Raw genomic sequence first — 20,300 nt, 5'->3', positions numbered from 1 at the left:
GCAAAATATTCCCCGCCCAGGTCTCATTCAACCCCCGAGTACGGGGTGGCTTTGGGTGAGAAGCGTGCGCCCTCATTGGCGGGGAGGCTAATATGGCGGTGTTAGGGGTTGCGAGGTGGGGCGGCTGTATGCGATATTAAGGGCTGCTTTCATGTCCGACGAGCCAGTTCGTGGTGCGCCGTCGATTGACGCATTTTCTTTTCGAAGTGAGAGAGTCACGCGTGGAACATCGACGCTCCGTCGTTCTCCTTCTCTTTTTTCCCTTTCTCCGTCTCATTATCCTTCGATTCGCGCTTCCGTTCATTCAGTTTTTCCTCACGCGTGTAATCAAATTATTTCGATATTCTACATACGTGTACATAACGTGTACGTTTATTTTCTTTTGCTCGCGCCAAAAGGACGTTCTTCCACGAAGCTCCATCTGTCCGCGGAAGGGACAGCGGGAAATACGATTTTCTCCATTCTCCGGGATATCCTAGACGGGAGAGTACCTCTCTTTTCAGTGAATTCTCGTGAATAAAACACCGTTTCCGATTATCTTTCGACGAAAGTTGCACACAAGTGATCTCACCTTCGTTAAATATGGCACAAACGTATAATCAAAAGAGGAACGTGTACAGCATCGACCAGATATTGGGACACGGGAAGGATGAAGGTAAGGCTGTTCTGTATTTCTCGCGTTCGTGTTATTTATATTTTTTATTTTTATTTTCATTTTTATTTCTATTTTTTATTTTTCTTCAATAATCGCGTGAAAGATCGCGTCGAATATCGTTTTCATTAAGTAATTAGAATTCGATTAATCGGATACGAGTAAGCGTCGCTATTTTTCCCGACTCGTTTAACGTAATTTTAATATACTTAAGAGGTAATTACCATTTTTAAAATGTCTGTGACATTCAGAAGCGTTCGTGGCTTGCTAGTTTCTATTTACTCGCCGCAAAATAGCCGCGCGCCGTGCCGCCAATAAACTCGGCGAGCAATATTGCATTATTATCTAATATCTAATATCGTTAAGTAAACTAAGGTCTCATTTACCAACATTTTATTGCTGTCGCATCGATCGGGCCGCGATTGCGATAAAAAATATAATTTTCCTTCTAACTAAAACAAAGTGGGTTATCTATCTTAACCCATCGAGACCACCGCATCAGATAGACCTTCGTAATTGTGTGGCAATTTAGCAAATGGAGTTCTACCGATTTTTAAAATCGTTAACATCGATCGGCCATCGATCGATCTGTTCCTTCCCATCCCTTCCCCTTACCCCGCTCACGCTTCATCGCTTCGCGCGTATGAAAACGCGAAAACAACGGCCACGTTAAAAATCACATTTTTTTCTAAGCTCCCGATTCGTTACGCGCGCATTACGTTAATTATCGTGAGCGTAAAAAAGGCTAATTAGGTCGAGGTTCGAATCTGTACCGACGATCAACGGTACGATGTAAATTTACGACGTGGCTTACGGCACGCGAGCTACTCACTCCGTGCGCCGCATGCGAACACTTGTTTGCGAGCTTATTTTCCACGCGAGTCGTACAAACGCACGAACACGCAATTATTTCATTAAAATATATGCAACAATGGATTTCTCAAGAAAACCATGATTACGCGTAATATCGCTAATTCCGCGCCACGTGCCGCTGTTTCGCGATAAATTATGGCGTTTCTATATACGAGATCCCCTTCCCCCTTCCCCCTTCTCCCCCTCCCTCCCTCCCACTTACTCACGCTTTTGCAATTGCACGACATCAAAAGACGGTTTAAAGTGCGACGTTAACGATTAACACGTTACAAAGAAGAAACGGCATTTTCCTTCCTTCAATTACAAGAATACGAAACGATTACGATACGAATATCTTTCTGTTTCTGTTTCTTTCTTTCTTTCTTTCTTTCTTTTTTTTTTTTTGATCAGTAGCCACGTGAATCGTGGTAAAAAAAGAAAAAAAAAATAGCCGCTGTTTCAGATACCTCGATATTCAGATACTTCATACTTTGATACGCCATAAAAGATTAATCAACCCGCGTAAAGCTACACTTATTAAATTTCCACCAAGATACGCCAGTTTTTTGCTCCGTAAAGGATTATCCGGACCAGTTTAGCGGTGAACGTATTACCCGTAAACCCTCTTAAGGATTTTATTAGATTTTCAACGTAAAGCCGGACCTTGTGTAATCCGTTCCACCGATATATATCTTGTCCAGGAAGAACTCGTTGTACCGTGTAGCGAATACAGCGGAAACAAAGGAAACTTTACCAAGGCATTTATAAATACGATTCTTCGTTTCGTTTCCTCACCTATCTCACCTTGTTAATTAACACCGTTACCACTACTTCGATCGAATTTTCATACGTAGCTCGACGAATTTGGTTTCTTGCTTATGCGAGTTCCGTGGTACACGGAATGGATACACAAGTAGGCATACACACATACACACACATATAGTCGGATGATCACTGTATACAGGTGGACCGATTATTGGCCCGTCCCGATTGTGGCGTGCAGAAATCAGGATGTGTTTGCGGATTTCGATCGTACAATCGTCTAACATAATTAATGCGTCTGACGATAGCCGTGCATCGAGTGTCCATTGATACGGTTTCCCGGGTTTCGCTTACAGATAGACACATTCGATTCGTCGTCGATCGCCAGTGTCTAGAGAAATCATCGAACGAATGGATATCAATCGAGATATTTTTGTTTCTTCAAATTGTGCTCGTTCGTATGAACTTTTCTTTTCTTCGCGATCCGCGCCATCTTCTTCTTTCTTCCCTTCTCTAAGTTAAGCCTGTTAAATCATTTTTTCGTCGAGAAGATTCGCCAAGAATTTATACGTGTTAAGACATTCTTTAATCGTACAAAATATCCACCGTCTGTTAATTAACGTCTGTTAACGATCGATTCGATCTCCTTCGATTTTCAAACGCAAGGCAATAAATAATATGGATGATAAATGTTCCAAGATTTTTCACGATTAATCGCTGTAATCATCATCGATAGGGTCAACACTCTTACATCACACAAAGAGAAAGGAAAAATTTCCAAATAAAAAATCAAAAATGCGCCATACCGCCAGGAGAGTTTAAAAAAATAATTTCAATCAAAGAAGAGAAATTAGCGTCTCGTGTCGTTCGGGCAAGCAAGCTTCGAGACATGTGGTCATCGGGCACGGTAAATAAATCTTTAATTTCGCGCCGCGAATTGCCTTTCCGGGCCACCCTCCCCGGCGCAACCCCTATCGGTGGGTCGTAGATTTAATAAAAAGCAGCGGAGAGTTAGGCATCAAGTGGGTGCCCCATTGTGCCCTAGCATGAAAACATAAAAATCTCTCTATTCATCGCGGATTATCCGTACGTTGTTTGCGTAAATGTTAGTGCGATTACGTGCACACACGTACACGCACGTATCCCGTCTTTCTCTTACTCCGTCTATGAACGCAGCCGGCATGCGTGCCAATTCTAATGATTCGCTTCATTCGCAATTTATCACAACTGCCGGTTAAAGCGGCACCGAAAAGTAGGATTAACGTTATTACGCACGAGTAGTGGATGCGTGTCTAATTAGTTCAAGCAAACGTGTGTAAGAGGATGATGGGGAATCGTGCGCGGGATACGAGAGAACCGATATTGAAACTTCCGTCGAAGTCGGCATCGTGGCCGATATAGATCCCTGTTGGCGAGATCAAAAGCGTCCCCAAAACTAATTAGACGATAATGTGAGATTAATCAAATTAGACGAGTAGTTCCTATCGAATGAACGATACGACATATCAAAATATTACTCACAGCGGAGCGGAAGATAGATTTTAGATTCGACGATGTACGAGCGAATTTGTGAAATTTTCACTCGATAAATTCCTTCTTCCCCTTCGTCGAAAAGATCTCACGATTTTAGACGAGCGATGAGAGTCCACGTGTAAAGAGTCGATTACGAGATACGTAATTTCCTTCGATCGCATTCCTTCGCATCTTATCGGTAATCCCTCCTTTCTCGCGAGTCGACCAATAGTATTATCAACACGTGCTTCTAAACCGTATTTATAAGAATCGTTTCGAAGTTGCAGATTAAAAAAAAAAAAAAAGAAAAAAGAACACTGCACTGTATTTTGCACGCGCAGTTTACTCTAATGAGCCGTTTAAACTCGGCCCGATGTCGATATTCATATAGGAAATACGAGACGAAGCGGATACAAAGAAAAATAGAAAGAGGGAGCGTTAAAAAAAAAGGGGGGGGAAGGAGGGGAGGGGGGTTCAATAAAAGAGGCAATAAAAGTTGGCGGGAGAAAGAAGGAAGGGTTGGAGAAACGAGAGCGTGTGCAAGGTTGGCTAGGTGCAAGGGTAGGTTGCATCGTGACATACACACACACACATACACACACAAGGGGAAGGGAGAGGTGGAGGCACACGGTGTACGTACATGCACTCGTGATATTTGCTAATCACTGACTGGCAACGGTTTTTAAGTACTATTGACCGTATGTACGTATAATGTATAGACTCGCATCGATGCGTTATATTTCGTATATAGGCGGATGTACAAAAAAATGAAGCGCCGGGTGAGGCTTAAAATTGGCAAATCCGCCGATCGGACATGATCGCCGTATATCGGGCGTATATCGGCGCCAGTCGTTGCACGGCTTAAAAATGAAATTGCACCCACACCGACCCCGCAGCATCTCCAACCCTTCCGCCCCGCACGCCCCCCCCCCTCCCGCCCCGGCTTTCCTCGCTGCTCCTCGCCCTCCCTCTGCCCCCTCTGCCTCCCCTGTATATATCAGCGGGACGTCAATTTCGTTTTGGCAGCGCGGACGATTTAGCTTAATCGCCCCGATCCTCTCTTTCGTTCAAGTATCGAAGGTCCACGCGATCGTTTGATACGCGTATTCTATTCGAGCTTCGATACGCGTCCCCAGCCTTTTAACACCATCCGTTCCGTTCCTGTTTTCCGCCGTCCTACGCGTTCTACGTGCGTCGGCGATACATCGAGGACGGTACATAGATATCGGTAACGGTACATCGTTAACAATCGTCGTTTCGTATGCCGTCTCGATCGACGCCTTCTTTACTCTTCCTATTCGATTTTCGAACTCGATCTCTCGAAGGGGAAAATGGTTGGTAAACGATTTTTGATAATGGTAAACGGATGGTGACGAATGGAAATGGTTGATGGAAGAGGGAAGGGGGAAGAAAAACACTCGAATCGATTCGAATTCGAGATCGAGGTGAATTACACTTCTTTGTTGTTCTCAGATCACGCGACGTCGTCCGATGCGATCGGTGATGCCGGGGACACGGAACTCGGCCACCTGAGCGACCATCAAATGAACGATTCCCTTCACGATCCTTTGAACCTGGGCGAGTCGGATCGATTGAATCTGGGAGAATCGGATCGGCCGCGCAAGGTTCGAAGATCCCGTACCACGTTCACCACGTACCAGCTGCACGAGCTCGAGAAGGCGTTCGGGAACACTCAGTATCCAGATGTGTTCACCAGGGAAGAGCTCGCGATGCGATTGGATTTGTCCGAGGCTAGGGTGCAGGTGAGTTCAATTAACCGATTGAAACGCATCGATACTTTTTCTTTCTTCGTTTAACGCTTAAGGATTTTTCTGAGATTATTATCGTTGATACGATGAATTTTATCGAGCATACGGGCAAAGAAAAATGTAAAAATGTTCAAGAAAATGAGACATCGTTACGTTTGATATACGTATTCGTGTGATCTAAAGAAATTGAAACGAAATATTCGAAATACGTATATAATTGTAAGATTATATTTATAACATTCGTCGTTGTAATTAAATACTTACGACGTTCCTTTCGAATAAATACCGCAATAAATTCGATATTTCCGTGCTGAGAATCTAGAACGAGATACGCGTATCGTTATCGTATCTTTTTAAATGTATTAACTAAAATACGATCGATTGTGAACACGATTGAAATCGTTTTCGTAAAGATGAACGAGATGCGGCGCGAGATTTTCAAGCGATGATATTCAAAGCGTAGAAAACCGTTGCCGAACGAGGCGCAACCTCAGCGTGGGCCTCTCAACTAATTACACACTATTGTACTGAAAATCTACCGCTCCTCTTCGACGTCTGTAATTTCGCGAAAGACGCGCCAGACCATACTCGTGCTACGGGGATTAATTTCATACGAGCCAGTCGAACGGTAAAGAGCGTACGGGGTCGTAATCTGCTTTGAAATTATTTTCCAGCCTCGCCTTTTAATGGTCGTGAGAGAGCATCAGCTGTATATATATTTTGACGTCAGTGAAGAGAGACAAAAAAAAAAAACCAAAAAAGAAAAATCACGAAGAGACGAAAAAAAAAGAAAAGTATTATAATTATAATCAGTTAATAGGGGAAATAGAAAAGGAAAGGGATGCATAATTTGCGAAATTGTAATTTTCGAACCGATAAACCGTTTGATCAGCTCTAAAGTTCAAAGGAAAACGCATCTCGACACGATATTTTAACGCGTTTCTTTATGGCTCGAACATTTCCCGTTAGGTCGATTAAACTTCGATTTAAAAAACGGTACGGGAAACGAAGTAGTCGATGTCGACGCATATTCGTTCATTTTTTTTTTTTCATCCCTTACGAATGCACTTTATCTTCCAAAAAAAAGAAAATTCTCCCGGTGGAAATGTTCTCACTCCTTTGATTCTATTATCGACCATCGATGAATATCAGCCTCGGGCTCCACCCCTCCATCCGAATTATCGCGTTGTTAATCATCCACGAAACGTAATACGGATTACGTGACGTGGAATCGGCACAACGACGACGACGACGACGACGACGACGACGGCGACGATGTCGAGGGTGTGAACCGCGGGGGTATTGGCCGCGCGCTCCCATAAATTATGACTTTTCCATGGATGGAAATCGGTTACTCGATTAGCGTAGGTAACCATCGTGTGACACCCTCGTGTGTGCGCGTGACGAGGAAACGAAGAACGGAACCGGCTGGATAGGGTAAATCGGAGCGAGACGGAAGAAGGGTTGATCGCGAAAGAGGGAGGAAGAGCAAGAAAGAGATGTATGTATATATATATATATGTATCTATATGTATCGATATATATATATATATATATAGATATACGAACATGTGTGCGAGTGTGTATGTAGAGTATAGAGAGAAGGGTCGCATGGATGGAGCCGGCGTCGAAGGGTGGCGTGGAGTTGAAAAGAGACAGAGAGCATTCCGATTGGCCCATTGTGGTACAGCCAAGCGACAATGCCGGCAATTGGCCGTCGCTCGACAAAACCGCTAAATGATCCGCCGCGGCGCAGTGGTGCCACGGCCACTTTATTTCAATCTAGGAAATCCTCCGCTACTCCTCCTCCCACGCCGCCCTCAATTCCAGATGCGAAATTACCCATTTTTCGGTATTAATGGCCGGCCGATGTATCGCGTTCGATCGTCGATCGGACCCGATGGTAATGGAATCGCGAATCGTTTCTGCCCCGTTTCCCATTTCCAGCGTAACAGACTTGTCGCGTCTGGCTTATATCTCGCTTTCGCTTTTTCGTCACGACGTTTGTTGTACATCGATTCTTATTCTCGCTTTTTATATCGCGTCGATCGAGAAAGAAAAGACGTTTCCATCGTTCGAAAATGATATTTTTTTTTTTTTTTTTACGTACATACGCTCGTACATACGTATTATTTTATCGGGGTAGATGGAAATCGTGGAATTCAAGATGGAAAAATGTTATGTGCTCGGTGCTTTCAACAAGTAAGAGAGAGCGTCGACAGGAAATTTGCGGTGGAGACGGTGGTGGAAACGTTACACCGAGATTGCACGGACCGAGACAGGGGGATTCAAACTTTCGGGTTCACGTTGGGTCGGTTAAACGACGCGCTGCAAGGTTTGCGAGCACTTAGGCGTTAGCGGGGTATTCAGGAGCGATTAAATAATTAACAGCAATTAGGCAATTGAATTTCCTGCCCCGGTCTCGCGACGTCCTCCTCTTTCCATTCCTCCTCCGTGCTCCTCCTCCGTTCAACCGAACGTTCCAAGTCATTTTCCCAACTTTTACAATCTCGACCAAGATATTCCTAATTTCTCTTTAAAAATATTTCGACCAAACCTCGTTACACTCGTCAATTACGATCTCTCTATTCTTTCTCCTCCGCCCTTCGCTTCGATAATAATTATTTATTACACAATATATAATACTGGTTCGTTCATTCTCGTTGACTGAGCTCGATCATTCCGAAATCAAACGAAAAAACGGGTGAAAATTTCGAGAGCGAGAAGGACGGAAAAGCATCGTGGAACGATCAACGCGTTATCGGATCGATCCGCAAACGGACGTTGTCTATTGGCTGAAAAGAGGGCTGGATTTTCCGCACAATAGAGGCAGGATGTAAAACGCAATCTCCCTCGTCCTCCGTCTGTTTCTCGCGGGGTCTGGCGGTGGCCACGAAAAATCAGAGCAGCCCAGGCGGAAAGCGAAAGCATTTATACCGGCAACGGGGCCAGCGGTGACGGTGCGCCAGGGGTTTTCGAAGGGGCGGCGAGGTGCGAGGGCAGGGGTTGCTTCCACTCGGGGGTACGGAGGAAATCAGGATAATTGTTAACAATTAGCTTAATCAACCTCGAGAGCAAGCTTTTGTTGGCTGGTTCTGATACGGCCGCTTGGGGTTCTCATGCGTCGCTCGCGCGTATTTTCTTCCAAGAAATAATTCGATCGTTTTGCGCGACGATTGTCATCCCCTCTCCCTCCCTTCCCTTCAGGGATAAAAGGGGATGGTGAAAATTGCGTCGGGACAGTTTTTCGAATGAAAATCACCCATTATCCGCTACCTCATTTCATTTCCTAATCTTTTTAACCAGTTTTATTTTTTTATTTGAGATCTAAATCCAAGGTTTCAACCGATTTACCGATTCTTTTTGTTTTATTCCGGTTTCAGGTCTGGTTTCAAAATCGACGCGCGAAATGGCGTAAGAAGGAAAAAGTGCTCGGAAGGGATACGAATTTCATGCACGTGGAGCAGAGTGGTAAGCTACTAACTAATATTCGTTTTTAGAATCTTCGATTTTCCGATTCAACTGCGAATCACGTGGCCTGTTTGATTAATACGCGAGAAGACGGGGAACTGCAAGGGAAGATGAAATCGACGCCAATTACATTTAATTTCAGTGTCGGGTATCGCGAACTTTGATCGTTTAATTTTTCATCGGATATTCGATCGTCGAGTTCCGTGAAACTCGTTCCATAATTAAATGAACAAGAGGTTTCGAATTTCCTTTCTAAAACCACTTTTTTAAATCGTCCTTTGACGAAACAATAAGATCTTACGTACGCCACGTAACACCACGAAAGATCGAAACCGAAGTATTTATCCAAAAAAGAAAAGAAAAGAAAAAAGTTTTTTTTTCTCTCTCCAAGTTCCATCGAATCGCTGTAAAACAAGGGACGCGGATCTCGATAAAACCGAGACGAGGGAGAGAACATGTCCATGATAGAACAAACACCACGGATCAGAGCCACTCCTCCTTTGATTCCCAACAGCCAATTGATTCTGGACAAACGATGGAAAAGACAAAGACGCAGTTGGATCGCGAAATGCTAATTCTCCCTTCGAAGCAGCAACCCCGTGGCGGGGTTCGAAAAAAAAAAAAGAAAAAAGAAAAAACTTCGAAACAACGAACTAAAAATCGGTGCAAAAACGGTGTGATTGCAGGTGTCAACGAGCTGTCCCTTCACGCCCGCCTGCTCCAAACCGCCGGCGGTGTGCCAGGTGCGGATCCATCGGGAGGACCAGCGGGTGCCTTTCCCTGGTTCATCCCGCCGGTGTTCCCACCGCCGTGGCCGGCCAGCGCGCCAAAGTTGCCCCCGTTGCACGCCATACTCTCGCAGTACATCGGCCTACCCCTTCCGCAGAACCTGGCCTCGCTGAGCACGGTCCTCCCGGTCGGACTCAACCCAGCCTCGACCCTCAACCACAACAACGTGAACGGGCACACGCTAGGGACGCACATACCTGGACACCCGTTGAACCTCGGTGTGCAGAACCTCCCGCAAAATTTGAGCTCGAAGCACGACAAGGAGGAAGACTCGGCCTCGTCCGACGACGAGATCAGGCGGCAGAGCGCGGAGGTGTTGAGAGTGAAGGCGGAGGAGGTTTTACGCAAGGTGGATAACTAACTGTGAAATATATGGAGAATTTATGGATAGCCTGATGTAAATAAACTTGCGGGTATGGTGGTATGGTAGATGAATGTTTTTTTTTCTCTTTTTTTTTTTTCCGAAGATGTCGGTGATTCACGGGATTTAGACGCCGATGCCTTGACTTCGTAGCGAAACAATAGGGAGGTGAAATCATGGATGATGGATAATAAGTGAGTGGAGAGTGGGGGGATACGAAGAACAGGAGAGAATTTGAATTCCCAAGAATTTCGTTCGTGCATTATTTGGATTGTTGTACGAAACGCAACAAACACTAGTCTGTCTGAGATTACTCTACGGATACTTTGAGTTTGGGTTACGAGAAGCGTGTTGTTGAAAACCGCTGGCGGTTTTTCGACGATTTTTAGGTTATCTTTTTCTTTTATTCTAAAATTACACCTTTTATCCTTACATTTTATTATTATTATCATCATTATTATTATTATTAATTTTTTTTTCCTTTCTTGGGTTGAGAATTCATATACACGAATATGTGCGTGAAAAAATGCAATATCGGAGGATTTAACGAATAATGTCGCGGACAATTACGTGGTTTCGAAAATTAAATTAGATTTTTGGTACCTTTCGCCACTCTTAAAGTGATAATCTTAAAGTAATAACGTGGTAATTTCGATTGAAAAACACAAGATTGTTCGCGATATTTTCTCGACTCGTGTCGACGAATGTGGTAATCGTAACGAATGTCTCAACACTGGACACTGGAAAATTTTTTTTAGAGAATCCGATTTTATAGAAACCAGCAACAACAAGAAGGAAAACGAACTATTATCGGACGAAGAAGAATTTTTGTAACATACATGTATCATACGCAAACGTGCATATATATATATATATTATATATAGATCACGTATAGTTTCTTTCATGTAAATATGTAGGTAATTAATTATCTCGAGAGAAATATATGACGCTACTAAGATTTATCACACTTGTCATTTATCCGATGAATTCCGTCGTCGAACCGTTCTTCGTCGAACCAACATTCCAAAAATCGATACGTCATCAACCGTAATCAAATAAATCCAGTTTCAATACAAAACGTGATACCAAATTTCTCTTCCATTCCGCCCGATTAGATGCCTCTCCCTTCCCTTCCCTTGCACAACGCAAGGAGCACGGGAATCGCGCGAATAATCGCGCTAATGAACGTGTTTTCGCCAAACCCTATTTCTAACCCTAATTTTCCTCTTGCGAGAGCGCGATTAACCACGGTTAACGCGGTTAACACGCGACGAAATCGCTTCCGCGTCATTAATCACGAAAAGAATTGGTATTCGGGGCAACGTGGCGGCGTCACGACGCCGATTTCCTGAATTCTAGATCGGCAGCTGGGCCTGCTGCGGTCTCCGCCCTCGTATGCGCAAACGGGGCGCTTCGATTCCCACGGACTCTTTTCCCGTAAACATCGGTGCGCCGTTTAATCGCGCCTACCGCGATTATTCCGCTCTCCTCGTCCGCTCGACTCGTCCCTTCCCACGTGCCCCTGGCCCGGCCACACCACCTCGTCCCGTCCTGGCGCATGACACGCACAACGGCAATTACAATCCAACCAATTTATACGGCTTATCAGAAATTTATCTTCGGTAAGGACGAAGCGCGTAGCGACGACACCACCGCGCGACAATTATCGTTATCGTTATTGAACGGAGCTGCGGCGACGCGGAGGGGTGGGACCCGAGGGAAGTAATTATTGCGCCACCTGCCCCGGGACGATCGTCATCGTTGCGACTCGATAAGATCGGGCAGATAATGCCACGAGTTTGCGGGAAATGTTGTGCTTTGTTTCCTGCCCGAGTTTTTCTGTTCTCTGATATTCCAACCTTCTTCCTCCTCCTCTCTTCCCTTTCTCTTCGTGAGAGTTTTTTTTTTTTTTATATTCGTGTTTCCTCCTTTTGCTTTTCAACTTTTCGACGAGTTAGGATCGAGTTTTCCACGCCGATTGATCGAAATCTTGATCGATACGAATTTTATTTATCTTTTGCGGGAGAATCTTTACGACGAGATATTTTTATAGATCTCGTGGAACGACAAACGGTGGATTTTGGAAGGAAATACTTAAGAATAATGGTAGTGAGCCTACACTTGAGATATTTCGCAGACATTTTATATTCGAAACATTAGAAAGAGAGCGTGCTTTGCGTGCTTTCGAAATTCCTCTCCCCTTGCATTTTAGCTCAATGACCGTGTCGCATAATGCTGTAAAGTTCCGCTAAATGGAACCTCTAGAAGGAGAAAGAAACGCTCTGGGTCCACTCTCGCCCCGCTTTCATTCACCGATGTCGATTCGTAAGCGTTTACACCTATACCTATTTCCATGCGATGCACTCAACTATCGATAATCGTCAAGGGTTAAGCTCGGCTACGAGAGATGAAAAATTGCATCGTACAATCGTGGAAAACAATTGTTCGTTTGAAAAATTTTCAAACTACAATATTTTCTTCGGCCACGTTCGAATCGCGGGATATAAAAATGGATGTAAAACGTGGAAACAAAGGGTGGTCGAAAAACTTCATTTTCGAGTGCAATGCACGATGGTCCGCGGTGCTTCGCGATACATTGACGGCGTGAAAAATTGCGAATTGCTCTCAGTCTCAGTACGGACTTGGAATATTCCGAATGTAATGAATTTTTAATAAAACGGTCCATTACAGGAATTTAATAAACGCGTTTATTATTCGTTGGAATTTAATTACCTCATTACAAGTTCACGCGGCGTTTTTCGAAAACTCCGTTCGCACGGAAGGAATCGGTCCGAAAACGAATGGAAAACGTTTGCTCATCTTCTCTTTCCTTTCTTTTTTCTTCTTTCTTCTTCTTCTCTTTTTCCCTCCCTTTTTTTTTTTTTCCCTCCTCGTATAATCATATGTTTTAAGGGGCTGGACTGGAGGGATCAGAGTTGAATACCACTGATCGCGATCGCGACGGCTACGAAGGACAATTAGATTAAAAGCAGCGCCTCTCGCGGCGGCTTGAGATCCATTAGTGCCCATTGTACCACCCCATTTGTACCCCTAACGTACCACCCCCGTGTGCCGTTACTTCAGCCCCTTCCACCTTCTCCCCCTGAGCACAGCCACCATCTCGAAGCCAGGTACTTATTCTCAATAGTAATATGCTCACTTCATACTTCCATCCCCTCCTACCCCCTCTTTTCCCGCCTTCGACACCCACGAACACGTCTACGTTGTCCTTCTCTTCCTCTCTTTCCCTCCGTCCGCACATACGTTTGGTTCCGTTATACCTTCTTTCCCTCCTCTCTCTCTCTCTCTCTCTCTCTCTCACCCTTTCTCTCACTTTCACCATTTCTCCGCTCTTCTTTTTTCGCGTTTTCCATCCCGTTTCCACCGTCTGTTCTTGAGAAGCGGAAAGTGGCACGGTCTGAAAAGATTTCTCCGCTTGTGAAAATCACTAGCTGCGCTGATACCAAGAACATTAATGATACCCTAAATGACATCAATTAGTCCATCTGCCGTGATAAACATCCATCGTCGAGATTACTATCCTCGACTTTCCCCTCTCCCTTCTTTTTTTCTTTCCCGGCAAGACACAATTCGAGAAAACGTTAAGTAACTGATTTTCAAATAATCGCGCTCCTGCTTTCTTTCTTCACGCAAAATCGTGGCGCATGAATGTTAACGGCGATAAACTTTATTCCATCGAGTCGGTTGTTCCCCATCCTCGTCTATTCTATCTCGTTTCGTTATTATCTAATGCTTTTCCCAGAGAATACCGCTTGCATTCAATACTCTCGTCCTAAATTCTCGAAACGACTCGAGTTTTTTCTACTTTGAAAATATCCATTTCTATATACGTTTATATACTTTTTTCTCTCCTTCTTTCATATCCCAAGATTCCCAGAAGGCAACAAAGGAAAGGATATATATATGATCTTGGAACCTCGGTCAAACCATTGAAACCAATCTTTTGGACAAAAAGCAAGAACAAGTGAATGCTTCGTCTCGATGATTTATTTTTAATCGCAATATATATATTCACGTTTTCTTCAACAACTTATAATTCACGAAAAATATATTGTCGTTTGTTCTCTCCTCGAAAGGTGCAACGATTTTTCCTCTCTTTCGTGACGCTTAAATCGTATCCACATTTGCAAGTCATTAGTCGAGTTTCATGCCACTCGAAAACAGGACTATAATATAATGGTGCGCTCACGCTGTACGAAAACGGTGTGCTTACGATGTGCAACGTGAAACCATCGTGATACGATTGCGCAGCTATTGTTTACCGCTTTATCTAGTGGGAAATCATTTTGAAAGATATTACGCTTCATCTCCGCGTATCCCGCCCGCGCCATTTTGTTCCAGAAATTTCTCCAACGGAGTTATTCCTTCGAAACAATTTCTAACGAATATTATCGACGCTATCCGCCATTACCATATATTCATACCATTTCTTATTCCTGTTAAATATTCCGAATTCCCAATGATCGAAATTCGTAGCGACAGATGGAGCACAATCGTACAAAATAACAAAAGCAAACGAGCAAGCGACAAATAATAAAAAAAAAAAAAGGAAAAAAGAAAAGAAGAAAGAGGAAGGAGGAAAAGAAGAGAGAGAGAGAGAGAGAGAGAGAGAGAAAGAGAAAAAAGCAGCCAATTACAGAGAAGTTTCTGGGCAAAGTATTCCTTAAACTTCAATGGAACGTTGGTGGACACCCGCGGCGTAAAAAATTCCGCGCGAAGACGCAGAAACGGGATCCGGCGACGCGGACGGTTTGAGAACCGCTCTCGTTCACACGTTGTGAAGCTGAGTGTACGATTATGCTTAAAAATTAGTGTCGTTGCGTTCTAACTCCATACACACGGTGCGTACACACTTCATTAAGGCCATTAGAAGGCATCTGGGCACAGCAAGGCGACGACCTGCAACCCCCGACGCAGATCTCTTTCGCCTTTTCAACCCCTCCAAGGGTGACCGACAATAATGGCTTTTACGCCGATAGGCTTAAGGCCAGATATCGTGAGCACCCTGAACCCTTCGAAATTGAGATACCTGCGCGATGCGTGATTATTTTCTTCCTCCCTCTCTTCCCTAATAAAAACTATTCCTCGCCGTTCTCCTTATTATTATTATTATTATTATCGCCGTTTCGAAGATAAGATAAAAACCTTGATCCTTTCGAGGGATTAGAGAGATCGATCGATATTGTAGGACGATTTGAAATATTCCGCGCGTTGCTTAATAAAATTGAAGGAGCTTGCTCTGTTTGCTCGACGTAACGTGGATTTCCTCTATGGATACGTAATAACTTTCGAAATCTCTACGATCGTGCGAGGTAATACTTTCAAGGACGATTCTCGCCGTAACAATCGCAATCATTCAACTTAGGTAATTATTGTGATTAAAGTTAACAGTACTCTACCCTTCGTTTCCACCATTTCGTTTCCAAAAATCTATTCTATTCCCTAATAAAACAAATGTCATTCCCAAAATGAGGTCAAATTAATGTCAAATGTTTCAACTAGGCATTATATATAACCGATTCAATTCTACATATACGTTCCTCTATAAAAATCGAGATCGATTAATTCGACTCGATTAACAGCGCGAAAAGTTATTACGATAAATTAAGACGCGTTAAAAGGTTGTACCTTGATCCAGTTTAAAAAAGATCGAGGTTGATTCTATCAGAGATACCTTTCATGGCAAGAAACGAGAGAGAGAGGGAGAGAGAGAAAAAGGAAGAAAAAAGAAGGGGGAGGGAGGGTCCGACCGATCGGATGCTCCAGCTCGTTGAAAAGATCAAAGCTCACGGCATTCTAATGGATCGTGGAACGAGGTCTTTCACACTCGATCAATTTTCTCGAATAAGGCGGTTTTCGCGGGATAAAAGGTGCATCAAACCATGCGCGTATACAGGACGCGCATCGGGGGTCCTCCATACGGGTCGAGAGGTGTCTAAAAAACGCTACGAGCTTCAGAGATCCGGACGACGAATTCGTATTGCCGTGTATCACGCGAGGGATCTCTCTCCTCGATCGGTTTATTAAACTTATTTCATCTCGTTACCGCAATATAGATATAACCTCTCTCCGCGTACACTCCCCCTTCAACATCAAAGTGAGTACACCGTAACGAAGGAGAAATCCAGAAAAAAATATCGCATCAATTTATAACGAGCATGTTGCACAATGCATAAGACTCTTTATCGTTCCGTCTCTGGCGAAAAGCATTGCGGGGAAAGCGCGACTTTTCGACGTATTTTACAATCATAAATTAATCGTACTATTAATTTCCCAGCCGGCGGCGTGCAATCTAATAAAGCGTGAGACACGAAAGGCTGCGGGTACACTTTGATAAACCATCCGTTTCCATCCGTCTCTCTCTCTCTCTCTCTCTCGCGGCTCTCCGCCTGTAATATTATATTACATTAAACTGATTATCTGCGCCGCGCGGTTGTACATACTTTTTTATCAGGTTGCCTTAGATCGCCCCGCAATTCGCTCCGTTTTTTTCAATGCTCGCTACCAACGCGGAAAAATCGGGTTACGCCCGGGCAAAAAGTCGCCAGTTTCACGGCTTGTTTGCGCCGCGCCGCGCCGCTCGATTTAACGAAGACCCATTCTGCACGTGGAAATATACGAAATTATACCGAAATGAAAAATTCCACGTATTTTGCCACGGTCTCTTAGCGTTGTTTATTACATGGTATTTAATCGAAGGCTTAACTCTCAATATCGGTAGTTTTACTATTTTATAAATGTTTTAAAATATTTTGCGAGAAGGAATCAAAATCACGAGTATTTACCATCGATTCGTGTATCCCAAGTTTTGGTAATTTTTAATTATCAATCGAAATCAGAAGTTGAAGGAAGATTTTTCGGCACTGACTTGGCGAGGGTTAAGCAACCCCATTCTTGACGGAAATGTTCAGGAGAGGGGGAGAAGGAGGGAATATCGCACACAGCCTCAACACAGATCCCTCCTTTCTTTCGCCGAATTATCGACCATCTCCTCCTCCTCCTCCTCGATGAAACTTATCTGGCTATTAAAAAATCGAAACGACGGTCCTAAGGCGACGTTTACGTCGTCGAAGAAACACAGCGGCCATCGATCTCTCGAGAGAAGAAATCAGCGTTTTTCATCTCTGAAGAAGGATCCTCGGCAAGAAGGCGAGTCGTCATTATCAAACTCGGTGTAGTCCTAGTCCGAAAAGCGGAGGTAAGGGAAGGGAGGGAAAGAAGAGATATCCGAGCAGAGAACCCGCTACGCTGTATCCGTTTAGCCCTAAAGTGCTTTTACGACCGTTTAAGGGGCGGGTTTAATGGCCGTTTAAGGGGATTTCGGTGGATAATTAGCGGTGCCGGATAAAAAAAGAAGCGTCGCCCGGGTATGTACGCGGCTCTCGGTGTGAAAAGCCGCGACAAAGGGGGTCGGTTACACGATTACACGGAGACAGGGGAGTACGGGTGGCGAGCGCTTGTAGGCGATTGGTGGACGCAGCGCGAGTTGGTCGCTCCTATTGGCGGTACAAAGGTGTTGCCGATCGTCCGGACTCGAAAGTACAACGGGCTCGTCCGCACGGAAGCGTGGAAGGAGATTTTTCGAGGGCCTTTCTCCTCAATAGGGTCCTATGACCGACCTCCTGCGGCGCCACGGCAGATGTGGACACCCGGTATATATGGATATACACCGTCTCCGGTGCGTACACCGCGCACCAAGGGCCGTATAATAATCTGGTAGCGGTGTGTTTGGCCACAGAAGTATCTTTTATTGTAATTTCAGTCGTCCCGAAAACGAGATCCGAAAAAGGGACCCCTTCGAGAGGTGTAAGCTTACAAGCTTCTCTACTACTATTTAGCTCATGCTAAATGTCTTCGAGAGAGAGAGAGAGAGACCAGTTTCGAGGAGCTGTCCTCTGATTGGGTTACCGTGGAAAATAGATACCGTTCCTATCTTTAAATCTCGTCTTTATGTTTCGCGTGTTTTAACGTTCGTTCCGATATAGATGCCGTTGCATCCAGTTTGACGATTTTCGCGATACGAACGTTAAAGTTACATGTAGATCTACGGATAAATAAATATTTCTTCCGCTTACACGATAACGCGACAAGGCTTTATTTAACCGGAGCATAAATTTTTATCGAAGATCTGATTATCTTCATGTAAACAGTTCGATAAACTTCTTGCAACGTAAATATCATTGGCGTTCGTTAATTTTTTTTCCTCCCTTTTTGTTTTTCTCCTTTTTTTTTTTCTTTCACACACACACACACACACACACACAGGTATCATCGTCAACCCGCTTTCACGTAAGAATCGACGTCGTTGAAAATCTTACTTAATACACTCGACCGGCCAGCCCTTAAACCCTTTTGTACTCGAGCGTGGCGCTTTGAACTTCGTCGAATTCATCGAAAGAGAAATCGAAAGTATTCCCGAGCTATCTACCTTCCTACCACCACCGTCACAACCGCCCCCTCTCCCCTCCGCCCGCCGTACCCCAACCCCCTGGCTCGCGGATCGGAGATCGTTTCAAGATTCGTGAACAGACAGAATGTAGGACGAGGCAAAATGCGGCAACCGGTCCGTGTTATTGATTTCATCTTAATCAGATCTCAATATCTCAATTACGTTTTGAGCCGGGCTTTCCCATTTGTTTGCCGGAGAGATTTTAAAGCCAGGGCCCATTGTCTGCACGCCACCCCTGAGCCTTCTGCACGGGCTTAACTTTTCATTCTCCTGTAAATTGCAGGTTCTGTATTATGGGTATGGAGCACGGGTGTAAATCGAATGAAACAATGGAGGCTGCCGTCTACTGCGATCCTCGAATCCTGATTATCCGCCTAACGTGTCGTCGAGAGAGGGAATTTAATTTTAGCTCGAATCAGCTGTCTGTCGTCAATTATTACTCCCACCTTCCGGTTTTTTTCGGTAAGGATGGGCTACTTATCTATCCTCATTCCGATCTCCACGAGTCTCCGCTCCGTGTTCCGGGATTCTGTTATTTTCATCCATTTCGTGGCGGGAGTACGGCCGATCGATGGAGATATAACCGGCATCGATAACGCGATTAGAGAATCATCGAACGATCAATGAAGATTAATTTCTTCGTCAAATCTCATTCGTGTATTTATAATTTCACCAACTTGTCTCATCTTTCACGATGGATTTCACTAAAAATTTACCTCTCAGACAGGAAGCGGGGAACGAATGTAAGATAATTCGGGAAAATCTCGTATTTAAAAAAAAAAGAAAAGAAAGAAAGAACCTCTCTTAAATGTTTCAAGACAATGAATATATCACACGAACTATCTATTATTGCACGTAATTGCGCGAATACATATAAAATCACCTTCGAGTGGAATATTATAGCAGTTAAAAATGTTACAAATCACGCTAAATGTTTCACTCAACCGTACATATCGTTTATTTAACAAAATTCTATAACTTATATATCCTCGTATAACTTATCGATATCGATCGATACCACGCGAGTTAATAAATTATAATATCAATCTTATCCTTGAACGCTTCGGCTTCGCATAAATCAACTCGGTATCGAATCTTTCGTTTCGAATCTTCATTTTCTCTTATTCCATGAATATAATATATTCCATATTCGAAAACATAGGGAAGACCGTAACGACCACCGACCACGATGAAACGGAGAACGCCGGAAGCGCGAACCACCGACGAAAGTAGGGAGTAATTAATGATCGCGGGATGGTTCAGGACGGATGGTCGCGTCTGCGGTCTCGACGCGGGATTAACGAGCGGCTATTGTTATTTAATTGATTCCCGAATCTGTCCACCGATCCCAAACTAATATATATCGCATTCCATGGACTAATAATACATTATAGGAACGGTTGGGACAGTCCTTTGGGGAAAGGCGTGCACACGTGCCGCCACGTGCCCCTGCGTTCCGCTCTGCAACATTCACCATCTCCTCTCCTTTTATTTAATTAGCGCAACTTCATGAAACGCGACGCGTTTCACGTTATCCACCGCTCCATTTCCTGCCAATTTAACGGATCAACGGCCGACCAACTATCTCCCCGTTAACCGTCCGCTAATAATAACAAAATTGATCGCCCTAGCGCGAACGCTTGTTAATATCTCTTTCATCC

At 44.1% G+C, this 20,300-nt stretch overlaps 1 protein-coding gene across 1 annotated transcript; it reads left to right on the top strand.

Moving 5' to 3' along the window:
* Positions 1-559: 559 nt before the first annotated feature.
* LOC122715871 (paired box protein Pax-6) lies at positions 560-10,168 on the top strand. The gene is made up of 4 exons (XM_043938409.1): positions 560-655; positions 5,252-5,541; positions 8,931-9,018; positions 9,705-10,168. The coding sequence occupies exons 1-4, from the start codon at positions 583-585 to the stop codon at positions 10,166-10,168; spliced, it is 915 nt and encodes a 304-aa protein (XP_043794344.1). The 5' UTR covers positions 560-582.
* Positions 10,169-20,300: the final 10,132 nt, after the last annotated feature.

This window comes from Apis laboriosa, unplaced genomic scaffold, assembly GCF_014066325.1.
Source record: "Apis laboriosa isolate Shangri-la unplaced genomic scaffold, ASM1406632v1 scaffold40_cov151, whole genome shotgun sequence".
Taxonomy (NCBI): Eukaryota; Metazoa; Arthropoda; class Insecta; order Hymenoptera; family Apidae; genus Apis; species Apis laboriosa.
The sequence above is the reverse complement of the archived record's forward strand: the minus strand, read 5'-3'. Positions and strand labels throughout refer to the sequence as shown.

Coding starts and splice junctions, on each gene's coding strand:
- LOC122715871 (XM_043938409.1), top strand. CDS start 583: ATGGCACAAACGTATAATCAAAAGAGGAACGTGTACAGCATCGACCAG. Junction 5,542..8,930: donor TGTCCGAGGCTAGGGTGCAG/GTGAGTTCAATT, acceptor TTCCGGTTTCAG/GTCTGGTTTCAAAATCGACG. Junction 9,019..9,704: donor CATGCACGTGGAGCAGAGTG/GTAAGCTACTAA, acceptor GTGTGATTGCAG/GTGTCAACGAGCTGTCCCTT.